Source organism: Fusarium vanettenii (genome assembly GCF_000151355.1).
Source record: "Fusarium vanettenii 77-13-4 chromosome 8 genomic scaffold NECHAsca_17_chr8_1_0, whole genome shotgun sequence".
Classification (NCBI taxonomy): Eukaryota; Fungi; Ascomycota; class Sordariomycetes; order Hypocreales; family Nectriaceae; genus Fusarium; species Fusarium vanettenii.
The window spans coordinates 333,859-348,329 of record NW_003315868.1 but is presented as its reverse complement, the minus strand read 5'-3'; the positions used below and the strand labels follow the sequence as shown (position 1 = coordinate 348,329).

Here is a 14,471-nt window from a genome sequence, read left to right as displayed (position 1 = left end):
CTAGTCACGGAGACATCGCTTGACGGAGCGTAGTGATTGTTCGCAACCTGCATTCCCGTTTAAGCTATTTGGCGCGTTTGGGTGGGGTGAGTTGCCATCCCTTGATACGAGACGACGAGTGAAGGGTCGCTCTGGTGGCCATTTTGGTTCTAGACCTTTACGTGCCGGGATTGCGGATCGTATTCCTTTATGTCTCGTATAGAATAACCCAATTCTTGCATCGCAAATCCCCACGTGGCAGGGCCACATCCTGCGCTGTGAGCTGAGATCCGGTGTCACGGATATTGACGTCGATCCTCCAGGAGTCAGGATGATGCTCCACCAACAGGTACAGCCGTTGCTTGGCATCCGGATCCGGAGCGTATCACTGAGTTTGCTAACGATTATACTTTGTTCTTCCGCCGTTGGCTGAACGGATTAGGGGCCGGGCTGAATGCCAAGATGGGCGTTTCACAAAGCTATTAAACCATGGCGTTGAACAAAGCCTAGAACCCTTGACCAAGAACAAAGCCGGAGTGGCACAGCTGCGCCATGACTGATATTCAAACAGCCACTGCTTGTGTTTCGGGAGGGCGTGGAACTGTGGCTTTTGGCTCCCTCAATTACGAGATGCCTGGGTAATTAAAGCAAGCCTCTTTCTTTGTTTGTCTTATTCATCGGCTACAAAGTTTGCCTCCATCTCCTCATTGTCTGAGTTTCCGCATTCCTCTTTGGGAAGTGGGGTGCCTGACCGTGCCTCCTATCCAGTCACAAGAGGGCGTTATCATCACCCTCTGAAAACATTGATGAAGCACCTTCCAACGACAATTACTTGAATAAAATGGCTGATTGATGAATTAAACTTGAATCTGTAGACACAGTCTATCAAGAGTCAACGCCGTCTCATCATCTGCCCAACATGGCCACCCGTGTCTCCCTGCGACAGGTTCAATGCAGAACCCGGACCTCCTTCGTGAGGCATCCTCTCACTTTAATGCCCTACCAACGGAGGAATATTGCAACCAGGGACATGACGGCCAAGGACTTTGAAAAGCTCAAGGTTGACAAATCTCGAATGATGGATACTCTTCACCATACATGTTCATGGGGGACTGGGCTTAGATGGGGGAGGTACGTGTGATCTGAGACAAGTGAATGGCTCTAACAGGATATAGCAACCCCACAGACACAGGCATGTCCCGTCTATCTCTCTCAGACGATGACAAAAAGGCCCGTGACTGGTTCATCGAGACAACAAAGTCCCTGGGCTGCAAGATTACAGTCGACGCCATTGGAAACATCTTTGCTGTTCGTCCTGGTCGTCAAGATGGGCCTCCTACTTTGGCGGGTTCCCATCTGGATACTCAACCAACAGGCGGCCGATATGATGGTATCTTGGGTGTAACAGCTGGCATTGAAATGCTTAAGCTGCTCCAGCAGCACAACGTCGAGACTGAGTTTCCCATGGGTGTTGTCAACTGGACAAAGTAAGTCCCCAAGCCCAAGAAGTCCACATCTAACATATGCAGTGAGGAGGGTGCTCGCTTTCCTATCAGTATGATGGCTTCTGGTGTTTGGGCTGGGGCAACTCCCCTTGAAAAGGCTCACAACACCAAAGAGGTCGGAGGAGATGCGACAGTCAAGTCTGAACTGGAGAGGATCGGATACTTAGGGCAGACTCCCGCCAGCTACAAGGCCACTCCTATTGGTGCGCATTTTGAGCTTCATATCGAGCAGGGCCCTATTCTTGAGCGATCAAAGAAGAATATCGGCGTTGTTCAAGGTGTTCAGGCTTACAGGTGGTTCACGATCAACGTCCAGGGAAGAGGTGAGTAGTCCATTCTAATCCCAACAAAGCTAACAGGTTAGATGCACACACTGGCTCGACGCCCTTTACCGATCGAGCTGATGCTCTTCTTCTGGTTTCTCGACTCATCACACACTCCCATCGCCTTGCTACAAAGCACAACGCCCTTGCTTCGACGGGTATCCTCAACCTTACCCCTGGCAGTACCAACACGATCCCCGGACATGTCAGCTTCACTATGGACATTCGGGCACCCGCAGATGAGACTGTTGAGTTGGTCGAGAAGGAAATGAAGAGAGACTTTGGGCTCCTGGCCCAGGGCACCGATGTTGATGGACTCCTCACCGGTTCAACTCCAAGCCTGCCTCTGTCCTTGACCTGGCAGACTGACACCATCTCTACGGCAACCAAGTTCCACCCGGACTGTATCCAAGCGGTCCGAGAGTCTACCGAGTCTGTCCTCGGAACCAAGGATGGCATGATTGACATCTCTAGCGGTGCTGGTCATGACAGCGTTCACACAAGCAAGCACTGCCCCACTACCATGATCTTTATCCCCTGCAAAGGAGGTGTCAGTCATAACCCAGAAGAGTACTCGACTCCAGAGGAATGTGCTATTGGGGCCGAGGTTTTGTGTCAGGCGGTTTTGCGGTATGATCAAAAGAGGCGCTAAAACGCGCAGCAGATGGAAATTCCGGCAATATGGTGAAATATCTACATAAAGAGCCTCAATAATTAGAAACCCGAGTTTTAGGGGCTACAAATACTCCGTGACCCATTGTTTGACAGCGATAATCCTCACTGGAGGAAGTGAAGGACCAACTTTTTGTAACCGGATATGCTCTCAATCAACTCTGGCACACGAATAAACTCATCCGGTCCATGCGCCACCAAAATTGAACCTGGCCCATACAAGACTCTCTTGCCACAGAACTCGTCCCTGAGTCTAGGCACGTCAGTTCCGAAAGACACCGGGGCAGCCTCGAAGCCGTCAATCTCCCAGTCCAGGAGAGCCTCGGGGTACTCAAAGACCCATTTTAGCTCAATGTCTGGATGCCTGGACACAATTTCTGCAACCTTGACCTTGATCCCGGGCAAGTCCTTGACCATGCGGACTTCGCAGAGAGCTTTGGCTGATGGAGCGACAATGTTGTGCTTCTCACCTCCTTCCAGTGTTCCGATATTAAACGTAGAAGGGCCAAGGAGGTCAGATTCAGGCCAAGTTGCTGCAGAGAGGTCGTTCAACACAGCTAGAAGAGCAGAGGTTGCGCTCTTTCCAAGATGAGGGTATCCCGAGTGACTGTTCATTAGTCGATGTTCAACAAAGCTTCAGATGACTTACCAGGCAAACCCCTTGGCAATGACTTCGAATGCCACTTGTCCCTTGTGTCCCTTGGCAAGTTTACTCTCTGTTGGTTCAGCAAAGATGCCAGATTCCCAGGTTAGACCCATGTCATTGGCAGCAATCATTCCATGACCGCCATTCTCCTCGCCAACCACAAACAATAGGCCGACGTCTCCCTCTTTAAGCTTTCCTTCCTTTCTCAGATCTTCCACAGCCACAATTTGAGCTGCCAGTGGTCCCAGATCATCGGAAGAACCCCTTCCGCGGATAATATCGCCGTCAATGGTCAGCGGAATATGAGGTGGAACCGTGTCCATATGTGCTGTGACGAGAACGCGTGTCTTGCGTGAGGAACCGAGATAAGCGTAGACATTATGACGATCAGGTCCAGGCGCAATAGGAATTCGCTCAACAGTGTATCCAAGGGCTTGAAGATGCTGTTCCAAAAAGACGCCAATATCGAGTTCCAGCTCACTAGTGCTGACAATCGACATAAGCGACTTGAGAAGGTCGACAACCGGATGATCCATTTGAGAAGCCATTTTAAAGTATGATGAGGTGAATGTCTGCATCATGCAGACTATAAAAGGGCCCGAAATCTCGGGTCAAATGTCCGAAATCTCACGGATGAGCTCCGATCTTATGAGTCACGCTCCGCACGTCGCGTCATTTGCGGAGTTTCACCCAGTAGCAGCTCGATACGTGGTTTTCATTATTAATGCCTAGATTCCTTCTGGAAGGTCAAATTTGAACTCGCTACCCCAGTTAGTCGGTGAAATCTGGGGAGATGCGTCAATGAATACTATCGTCCATTGGCTGCCCCTATTTTATCATTTTTCATTATCCCTCAACACACCACCTAACAATGTTCCTCTAGGAAATACAATGGCATAAAAAGTCTCAAGGCCATTGACTTTGGTGAGAAATCGAGGATGAATCCTCTGTAAAGGAGAATGTCAGAACACCGTGTCCAACGCTCAGGCATTCCCATCCTTCACCTGCGTGCTCATGATCTCCGTCATTCTCAAGCTCGACACGCACACCGATTGCTTTTGGTGCTCTCCAAGAGGCCAGGTTTGGAGCGGGCTGAAAACAGAGTACAGATGGCTTGACTGCAAGCACGCTCCCATCAAGACGTTTGCGGCACTCCCCAACTGCGCGGAGTCCCCCGTTTTGATACTGGAAAATAAGACCTCGGCATAGGCCTATGTCCTTATCGTAGAAGCCGTGGATAGATTGAATACCTTCCAGGGAAGCCCATGAAAAGTAGGCATCGTCCACGTCAGGTTTGAAGTCTTGCATTGGGAAGGGGGCTGGGAACTTGTCTCTTCCTGAGATTCCATGGCGAGCCCCAATGACAGGAACGTGCTGCTGTCCTGCAGGTTCGCTGTATATCAAAGTGAGAGGTTTCCCATACCCTAGTAGGCGATCTTGTGTAATTCGCACTCCAAGTTGCCCTAGTATGACGTCGCCAGCCAGATCCATACGGGCCTTCACAATCAGCCAGCCGCTTCGACTAGTGAGACCATCACTTACGAGTATGTTGAAGCCACGGTTAGTTAAACGGCAACCCAGGAGTCGAGCAACAAATTTGTTTACTGTCAACGCCGACAACCCTTCTGTCGATGAAGAAGGGGAACTGATTTCGGGTGCATACATACAGGCCGTCGTCGATATGTGCTAGTAAAGTTTCTTCTCTGCCTGAGGCTGCTGCTCGGTATCCCTGCCACTTATGGCCTTGCAGCGCCTATTGGAGCAACTCCTTATGCAGTTGGGCGATGCGTGCAGAGCAACCGCTCTAGAGCTTCAAAGTATTGTAGTACTATATAGGCTTATAGATTCACACATTGCCATTAAACCGAGCCTGGAGAACCTATATAAGATGGTTCCCACCTGTTGTGCAAGTCAACATCATTCACACCTGGGGACCTGAGACGCGTTGATCTGGTTGTTGAGCAAGTAGACCCTTCACAGGGTAACACGGTGACACGGCTCTTTATTGAGGCAAAAAGAGCTTCCGCAGCGCCGAGTGACATCGTCACGGTCGAGGTGCAGGCATACACGGCTGCCTGTGCTTCTGCGCTCCAGTCGAACCCAAATGAACCCATATGGGTCATGACATGTGTGGGAAGTGCGGCCAGGTTGTGGATATTTGACTGGGATCAGGACTTTTTAGTCCCTTACTTCCCCGCGACACACGCCGAGACCAAGTCGGAATATATTGAGATATCCAAGAGAGGTGCCGAACTACTCAAGCACCTTGGCTTCATCAAGAAACACCCGATACCACCGAAACACCTTGTCGGGAAAGCATCTCCAAGGCCCAACGCAGAACTGCCAGCTGATTGACCTGATGACGAGGTTATGCTGCGAGATGCCCAACATCAACAAGTGGGCTATGATCCAGTCGATCCAATGATCGGTGGCGCTGGTGAGGTTGAAATGACGGATGATTCCTACCACGATGGAGGATATGGATCTACTCTTCCTAGCACCTACCCCGCTCCAACTTCATTCACAGGCGACCATGATTATGAAGAGGGTCGTTCTACGGCTCTTTGGGACACACCTCAAATGACTTTGGCTGATAATACTTTGTTTCCGGAGGGGATGCCGGGTTCAGAAGGGAATTTGCCCGAAACCGGCTCAACAAGTGCCCCATTCCCCGAGGGGCCAACAGCGACTGGAAACCCAGGTGCTACAGCTACACGTGCCGAGAAGTGGTCGAGGGTTGAGCTACGCAAGAAGCGTCACCTGTCAAGGCCCACTGAATACCTATTCACAACCGACAAGGGCCACGAGAAGTCAACGGATGCTGATGAATGGAGGGAGGCTAGGCACAAAGGAAAGAAAGCTTGGTATTACCTTCACAAGGGTGTAAAGTACTACACTCGTGAGAAGCCTGGAGTCTGCTACTTGGTCCATTAGTTCGCCATTGTCTCGCTCTTTTGGCAATTGTCATTCGTTTACATTCTTCTTCGCTTACTTTTCTTTCTCCCCTGTTCATGGATGACGGGGTAAAGATTGATGGCTTTTATTTGCCGAGGGACCGGATTTTAATGATGAGTCGGGCTATGCATTGCACATCTGCACCAGTGTAAATTCTATTTCGTATAGTGAATATAAGGAAGAATACAAGATAACCTCACCCCTAAATCGATAGCAGGCCGGCCAAGACCGCAAAAAGCCCCCAGTAAGGTGCCAAAACTCCAGCTCCAGATGTAGGTGTGCTCGCCGGAGAGCTAGTCTCCGTAGCATTGCTAGTAGATTTCTTCAGAGTTCCCACTCCAAGCTCCAGGTTCTGGCCATCCCAGACAGTGTAGTAGCCCTTCAGCACAGGACTTCCAATCACCCACACAGTCGCGAGCTCACTGATAGGCTCAGGAGAGTGAAGAATAACGCCCTGGCATTTTCCGGGGTGATCAGGGTGTTCTCCCAAGTTAAATGCACCAACAGGCATAGTAAGATTAACCAACTTGTCGCCAGATCCAACAGTAAACGTCAATTCCGGCTTAAGCTTCTCCATCACGTCACAGGGGGCTCCCCAGACACCAAGCTTGTCGAGGAGCTTAATCTCAGGGCTGATTGCGGCGTACGTGTCCTTGGCAGTCTGGTGATCAGGGGCCATGATGAAAGCAGTACCGGTATCGAGAAGAGACACAGCCTGGGTGAATGGCTTGCCTGTGGCCGAGTTCTTGACGGATTTCTTGTCGATGTAAAAAGTAGGATTGTCGATGAACCACTCTCCGACCAGTGCTGTAACAGTAGCGTTGAATGGGACCTTGGTCAACTCTCCTTCATATTTAGAATGATCGATGCCGCCAAGTGTAGCTTCACCAGGAGCAGAATCACGGCCAGAGTTGAGAAACAGCGAGAATACTGGCGGAAGCCGTCCCGATTTGACAAGGTTCCAAAACGTGGTCATAAAGGTCTTGTTGAACTCGTGGTTAAACACAGATGCACCTGGAGGACCGAGACCAAAGATGCCATCGATGTTGGGCCCCAGAGGGTTCTCGCCAAGCTCTTTGGGATACTCGTCGCTGAGAAAAAAGGTTTGGTTCTCAGCTGTGGCGCCACCAATGGTGACCACGTCTGTGACGATTCGACCTTGCATGGTGGCAGGCTTGGCCAGGGGCTCGGCGTTGCCACCAGTACCATAGCTAGCCTCGTACTGGTAATTGGGCTCCTTGTAGTACGTGGACGACTTGGACGGGTCATAGGTGGTGTAGTTGCTGCAGGATGTGCATCCTTTCTTGGGTAGGACGAGGTCTGTAGAGCCGGTATCGAAGAGAAGGTTGCTAACTTGTTAGCGAAGAAGCAGATGCTCAGCGGGAAACTTACAATTCTTGCGCAGGAGTGCCAACAGAGATCTTGCCGTACCATTGGTAGTCAGTACCGTCCCACCAATTGTTGAGCTTCACTTTGATGGGTTTTGCAGATCGAGGAAGCTTGGTCAGAGGTTCAGCTGAAGCCGTAGCCAGGCCAGCAACGAGGGCAGAGGAAAGCTTCATGCTGAAGAACAAGACAAAGACAAAGACAAAGACAAAGATGAAGACAGAGACAAAAGACAAACAAGAGATGATTGATGAGTTGATTGAGACATGAACCAGACAAAACTTGCTTTATATACACACATGGCCTACAGTCCATCCATTGCTACATCGATTGCTGTAAGCACTGCTTCACTCCAAGTGGGTAGCATGGCCATCCAGGAAGCAAGGCAGGGGTTGTGATTGGGCTGCTCGCCAATCAACAAAATATGGAGACGGCTGACAGGGCTGAGATGAAGATTACTTGCTTCAAGACGTGAACGACCGTGTATTCGCGGTATCTAAGCCACGCCGGCATCTCCCCAACGCCAGTCCATGCAGTAAACGCCGTCGATCATGATTGTATTCATCGCCTACCACGGCCTCCTCCTCCGGGCATACCAGGCATACCGCCTCCCATACCCATCTGTCGCATCATAGCCTGCATGTCCATGCCTCCAGGCATCCCTCCTCCACCTGCTCCGCCTCCCAGCATCCTCATCAAACTACCCATGTCGGGCATACCTCCAGCACCTCCAGCGCCACCCATGCTCTGCAGTCGCTTCTGCATCGCGGCTAGCTGTTGTGCCTTGTTACCACCTCCCATAGCCTGCTGTGCTCTCTGCATGTTCTTCATGTTTCCACCCATCTTCTTGGCCATGCCAGCCATCATGCGCTGTTGAGTGAGGAGATCCTCAACCTCGCGTACTGATGTTCCTGAACCTCGCGCAATTCGTGTCATTCGGCTCGGTTGGTCGATGAGAATCTTGCCGTCAGAGTCGAGTTCCTTGTCTGTCATCGAGTCGCAAATGTAGATCATGCGCTTGAGCTTGGCGCCTCCCTCTTCGTCATCCATGCCCTGCATCATGTTGCTCATGCCAGGAATCATGCCAGCCATCTTGGATAGAGGTCCCATCTTCATTATGTTGGATAACTGGTCTCGAAGATCGCGTACTGTAAAGATACCCTCTTGGATATGCTTGATGGTGTCTTTTTGGTTGAGGTTCAGGCTTTGGACGTGTTCCATCAGACCAGCCATGTCGCCCATGCCCAGTAGCTTCTGCACAAACTGCTGAGGAGCGAATTTCTCAAGGTCCAGCATGTGTTCGCCGGTACCGATAAACACAATTGGGGTGTGTGTCGCTGCGACCGCAGAAATGGCACCACCACCGTGTGCGTGACCATCCGTCTTTGTGATGATGATGGCTCCGAAATCAGCAGCCTCCTTGAAAGCCTTGGCCTGCGACTCGGCCTGCTGACCGATAGAAGCATCAAGAACCATGATGGTCTCATCTGGCTGGATGGCATTCTGAATGTCAATCATCTCCTGGAACAGGGCAGACTCTTGACGGTGGCGACCCGAAGTATCAACAATGATAACCTCGAATCTGTCCTTCTTGAACTGCTCAACACCGGCACGCGCGACCACAGCAGGATCCGTCTCTGTGAGTGAACCATAATATGGAATCTTGGCCTTGGTAGCGTTCTGCTTCAGCTGATCAAAGGCACCGGCTCGGAAGGTATCAGCGCACACCAGACAAGACTTGAAGCCTCTAGACTGGTAATGCCTCGCCAACTTTGTACACGTCGTGGTTTTACCGGCACCCTGCAGACCAACAAACATGATGACACTGCTCTTGCCCTTCTTCGGTCGGAACGAGTCGGCGTGGGGATCGACGAGTTTAACGAGTTCATCAAAGACGGCCTTCTGGATGAGGCGCTTCTTGTTGACGGCGGGGGGGAGTTCTTTGAAGTTTACGGTGGTTCGAATCGATTTTCGGAGCTGTCCAACGAGTCGCACGTTGACGTCGGCTTCGAGGAGGGCGGCGCAAATCTCCTTGAGCATGGAATCAAAGGCCTGAGAGGTTAGCTGGGCCGAGACAAAGGATCACGGGACCTGCCTTTTCGTCGAGATTCTGCTCTCGCGTCAAATTATTGACCGCCGCATTGATGCGACGGCCGAGATCTTGAAGAACCATGGCGTCTGTTGCGACTGAGCTGTCGCGGGGTATCACGATGTTGAATGTTGGCTGTGGCCACGATGAGGACGTGGGGCATAAGAGTTCGGAGAGAGTTTTTCCGTGCCGGCAACGGTTTGTGGGGTCGTCCCAATTTAGACACACGGTATCAATTTGAACAATGCTTAATTACAAAGCCCTTCGCTCTCCTTGCGCCGCATCAAGAGACAGCTTCTTCTTATCGTCATTTGAGTCCTTTGTAAACTCGACAATGTACTCTGGCAGCTCGACCTTGTTGTACGGGCTTGGCACTGGCTCCCCAAACGTCTGAGTGATTGGCAACACACCCGTCCACGTCGAATTGACCAGCTCCTCATTACTCATATCGCTCTTATCGTCTGTCGCACCTCCAGCACTAATCTTGGCGCTAGCTGATGCAATTCGCACCTTGAGAATGTTGGTGCTCTGCATCTCGGCTGGCACTGGAGGGAGACGAGTGTGTCTCCAGCGATCAGGGACAACACTGTTGGTGATGAGTTCCATTGCGTACATTTTCTCTTCCTCATCCTTCACAATGCTTGCATAACCGAAGAGAACCGCCGAGCGATAGTTGTAGTTGTGAGAGTAGCTCGTGAGGGTTAAGACAAGGCCGTCGATGTGAGATGCCGCAATGCACACTGGCATGCCCTGATGCTCTTGTCCATCCACAACGGTAGTCTGAGACAGATTCATGATCCGTGAAGAGACATAGCCATGAAGGTAGAGGTCCAGAGGGTCGCTGAGATCGGCACTGGGACGTTCAAACGAGCCCATCTGCCCAATCATCGGCAGCACGACTGGGAAAGGCTGAGATGGCGAGTTGAACGAAATGTGAAGGATTGGACATGAATTAACAATACGGTGGACATTTTCAAGTTCATAGACTCCATGAACCTTGTACCGTTTAATGGTATTAGTGGAGTCTTTTGGGTATTCAAGGTTGTAGCGACCCATGGTGGTTATTGATCATTGAACAGGGAGAGGCTTGACAGTCTAATTATAACCGGAGACGAGTCAAGATAAGGGTATAATTACCTTATACGGACAGTATTTCAGTAGTGGCGCGGATAACATCCCCTTAGAGGTGGTGCTTGTGCGGGGATGACCACAGCTTTGATAAGTGTGTTGCTCTGGAAATGATTGGTTCATCGGCCGAGGTAGTCCGGTCTGGATATCAGTGGCTTTTCCTGCGGATAAGGATGTCTTTGGGCTGCTAAGAGCTGATGGAAACGTGCTAGAACAGCAGCCGTCGCTAGTACACATGAGAATTCTACTAAGAAGCCGCCGATAAGGCGTACGCTCTAAACGAACCGGTTCATTCATGCTACTAAGACTACGATGTTCTTGTACCTTATCGCAAGGCTCTATGAGAGAGTCCAAGTTCTACACGAAAGTCCAAGACCAAAAGCCGTAGCAGAAATCCCAATTCCAAATCCCAATTCCAAATCCCAATCCATCTCCATCATCAATCTCCTCGCCTACGCACCGGCAAATACCAAAAGACTCTGGATGTTGACCCCTTCAAAGCCTTCCTTCTGCAAGAACCCACGACCATCGTGATAGGGAAACTCGGCCACAACCATGACGTTGATGTTCTCAACACGAGCCCCAGCTTCACACAGGAGTCGGAGCACAGCACAAAGCGTCTTCCCTGTGGCAAGTACATCGTCCACCACCACAACTGACATGCCCTCGGAGACCAAATCCGGGTTCATCTCAATCCCCTGATCTGTATCATAGTGCTCTGCCAAAGATGAGATGTGCGATGATGACTTGGAGACCAAAACAACTGGCGGAGGCAGTTTACCAGCCTTGCGGATCGGTATCATGGGTTTATCGAGCTGTTGGGCCAAAGGCGATGCAAGGAGAAAGCCGCCAGCTTCGCAGGAAGCTATGGCATCGACTTTAGTCCAGTCCCCTGAAAAGTGAGTCTCGAACAAAGAGGTGCACAGAGTTAGTCCATTGGGGCTCGAAACGATGTTGAGCACATGGCGAAAGTCGACTGGGGTTGGATAGTCAGGGATCGTGGGCACCATGCCAGCCAAGCGTTCCAAGTCCTCATGAAAGAATGGAAGCAGATGACGCTTGGCAAAGCTCTTGACCTTTTCGTCCCCGTCCGTGTCGTTGTTGAAGGTGAAAGTAGCTGCCGCCTTTAGCTCACTGCTGTCACTGTCGTCTTGGCCCCCTCGGCGAATTCGTCGTATCCACTGGCTGGTTTGAACACGAACCTCAATCATCTTGATGTCTGGAAACAAAGGCGAAAAGGTTACCAGTGGCGCCTCGTCTCTCATCCCAGTAATCATCAACACGTCCACATCTGCAAGGTTCTTCATCGCCTTCAGGAAATGTTCCTTGAGGAGCTCAGATCGTTTCTTTAGCTGTTCCTGGAAGAACTCGGTCAACGCTGGTCGGTGCTCTTCCTTGTAATCCCGGTCCGAGAGCAGCCGCCTTAGGTCAGAACCGGTAGCAGCGGCGTACCCTTGCTTGGTCTCGTCGCTAATGCTGACAGTACGGGCTCTGATCGCACTCATGGTAAAGACAGAAGCCCAGATGTCGGCACAGTAGTCTTTACCAGAGCCGCTTTCGCCCGTGACGAGAATCACAAGCTTCTGCTTTGGGGCCTTCAGGAGAGGACAGGCGTATGCCAAAACATTGTCCGGATCCAGGCGCTGTTTGAGCTCGGCAAGACGGGTACGGTTCGGTCCAAAAGCCCAGGCTGCCAGTGCTTTGTCTCTCGGGTCGGGTCCGAGATCAGCCCCGTACGCTCCGGCACTCAGGGGCAGCAACTTCTCGGCAACGTCGTAAACCCATTGCACGGCTCCTCGAGATGTTGCAGTGCCATCTTGATCACAGGGCCAAACAGCAGTGATAACACAAACAAACATCCAGTCTCGACATCCAAAGGCAGTGGCAGTTTCAGCCACGTCGGAAACCGCCTCACCGCCATGAAGGAGATGAAGGTAGCAAAGAGGTGAAGGCCGATTCTTGACCACATCCACCAAAATGTCAGCCGTCTTCACATCTCCGACGCCCTTCAAGAAGATGCATCTCTTAAACGAAGATGTCTTGCCGCCGCCGTGTCCCCCGTGCATCTTGGACATGTACATCTCGTTGTCGAACAATTCAACGCCATTCACGAGCTTGGAGTCGATTTCTGGCCCGAAGAGTGCACCGAAAACCGGGGTCCTAGGCACTTGCTCGGTATCAAATGTAGTCACTCCAAGACGAAGCTCGTTGTCCTGGTAGAAGAGGTATCCGTCAACAGAGCATTCCCGGGGGAGCCCCTTGGCGGCCACGTTGAGACTGTCGAGGTGGAACTGTGTTTCGAGTCCGGGCGTCAAGGAAGGGATCCAATTTTTGACCAAATACGTTGAAGCCGCGTGCGCCATGAACGTAACCTTGACGACAATACCAAGGTTGGTTCCAGCGCCTTTCAATGCCCACAACAGATCCTCTTCTTCGTCGGGGCGCACAGCATCGGTGGGTTGATGTTGACTTGGGACATTGCCGATACAGAGAACCTTTCCGGTGCCGACGCTGACCACCACAGCACCGACAATGGCATCACACGCAAGGCCGTGAAGTCTAGACAGGTGTCCGATGCCGCCTTGTAGCCAAAGTCCTGCTCCAACAGTTGGCCGGGAACCCAGGGGCACAGTTAGGCCCTTCTCCATGGTCTTCTGGATGATATCTCCTGTCTTGCAGCCAGCTTCAGCAACGATCAATGATCCAAGATCAAAACCCTCCCCTTTGAGGATGTGTAGTTTGTCAAAGGCACTCATGTCGACCGAGACGGCATTGGGTTGGAGACAATGACCACTATGACCTCCGCCGACGATAGCCAGGCCGATTTTGTGCTCCCGAGCCCATTCAACGCACTGTTGAACGTGTTGGACATTTTTTGGTCTCATAATCGCGGCCGGCTGGTGGACGTTGGCCTCCCGGTTCTTGACTGTCTTATCTTTGATCGACGGGACCAAAGCCATCAGCTTTGGCAGCGCTGTGGCATGCTTGTTGAAGGTTATCATGATCTCGGGTGAACTGAACAGGAGATGTTCTCCCTCTTGACGGCCCAATGCACGGCATATCTTGTGCCATTTGAGTCGAAGACTGGGGGCTTGCCGCATGTCGAATCCGGCGATTAACGGAGCAAAATAGTCAAGCGCCACAACTTCATTGAGCACTCGAGTGACTCCGTTAGGGAATGAAGCTGTCTTGTGGCACACCAGGTCGGCAAAATGTAGGTTTTCGCGATGGAAGATGGCGATAATCCCCCTCCCTGTGAGCATCTCCAGCGCCTGTTTGATATAGTCGCGCTTGAGTTTTATGCCGTACATGCTGTGACAGAATAGAATGAGATCGAACTTTCCCATATCGCGAATGTCGTTGTTCAGATGGAAGTCAATTGGATGAATGTCAGGGGGGCTCTCCAATCGAGGCAGAGGGGATCCGGTAAACCAGTCTTCCAGCTGAGCAAGGAACAACTCGCTGGGCTCAAATGCTTCGTATCTCTCAACCTTCTTGCGCAGATAGTCAGGTAGGTGTCCAAGAACGCTCTTGGGGCCGGGGCCGATTTCGAGGACCGAGATGGGGGAATCTGAGTTGAGAGGAGCTAGCAGAAGGGCCAGCTGAGGGGCGATAAAGTCTTGATAGACGCTCGAGCCTTGAGCCAAGAGGTTGAGGCCATGGAAATACTGCAAGTCGGATAGTTCTTGTGTATCGGAAGATGCTGGTGTTGCTTTTGCTTTCTTCCGAAGGGCGCGCTTCAGGGTGTCGAGGGTCGCCATGTTGTCTCAGGATCACCAGAGCTCTGT

At 51.4% G+C, this 14,471-nt stretch overlaps 6 protein-coding genes across 6 annotated transcripts; 1 reads left to right on the top strand and 5 right to left on the bottom strand.

The window, feature by feature from the left end:
- Window positions 1-1,009: 1,009 nt before the first annotated feature.
- Window positions 1,010-2,459, top strand: NECHADRAFT_95263 (uncharacterized protein; the record flags this gene model as incomplete). The annotated part of the gene is made up of 4 exons (XM_003047033.1): window positions 1,010-1,110; window positions 1,155-1,466; window positions 1,509-1,807; window positions 1,837-2,459. 4 exons carry the CDS (start codon window positions 1,010-1,012, stop codon window positions 2,457-2,459), a joined length of 1,335 nt encoding a protein of 444 aa, XP_003047079.1.
- A 111-nt stretch (window positions 2,460-2,570) lies between these two features.
- Window positions 2,571-3,661, bottom strand: NECHADRAFT_70805 (uncharacterized protein; the record flags this gene model as incomplete). The annotated part of the gene is made up of 2 exons (XM_003046861.1): window positions 2,571-3,086; window positions 3,129-3,661. The coding sequence occupies 2 exons, from the start codon at window positions 3,659-3,661 to the stop codon at window positions 2,585-2,587; spliced, it is 1,035 nt and encodes a 344-aa protein (XP_003046907.1). The 3' UTR covers window positions 2,571-2,584.
- Window positions 3,662-6,282: 2,621 nt separating this feature from the next.
- NECHADRAFT_46412 (uncharacterized protein) lies at window positions 6,283-7,642 on the bottom strand (the record flags this gene model as incomplete). Its single annotated transcript, XM_003046860.1, has 2 exons — window positions 6,283-7,429; window positions 7,473-7,642. The coding sequence occupies 2 exons, from the start codon at window positions 7,640-7,642 to the stop codon at window positions 6,283-6,285; spliced, it is 1,317 nt and encodes a 438-aa protein (XP_003046906.1).
- A 289-nt stretch (window positions 7,643-7,931) lies between these two features.
- Window positions 7,932-9,639, bottom strand: NECHADRAFT_70802 (uncharacterized protein; the record flags this gene model as incomplete). Its single annotated transcript, XM_003046859.1, has 2 exons — window positions 7,932-9,497; window positions 9,553-9,639. 2 exons carry the CDS (start codon window positions 9,637-9,639, stop codon window positions 8,028-8,030), a joined length of 1,557 nt encoding a protein of 518 aa, XP_003046905.1. The 3' UTR covers window positions 7,932-8,027.
- A 168-nt stretch (window positions 9,640-9,807) lies between these two features.
- On the bottom strand, window positions 9,808-10,611 carry NECHADRAFT_83360 (uncharacterized protein; the record flags this gene model as incomplete). Its single annotated transcript, XM_003046858.1, has 1 exon — window positions 9,808-10,611. One exon carries the CDS (start codon window positions 10,609-10,611, stop codon window positions 9,808-9,810), a length of 804 nt encoding a protein of 267 aa, XP_003046904.1.
- Window positions 10,612-11,135: 524 nt separating this feature from the next.
- On the bottom strand, window positions 11,136-14,444 carry NECHADRAFT_46300 (uncharacterized protein; the record flags this gene model as incomplete). The annotated part of the gene is made up of 1 exon (XM_003046857.1): window positions 11,136-14,444. One exon carries the CDS (start codon window positions 14,442-14,444, stop codon window positions 11,136-11,138), a length of 3,309 nt encoding a protein of 1,102 aa, XP_003046903.1.
- Between the last annotated feature and the right edge of the window lie 27 nt (window positions 14,445-14,471).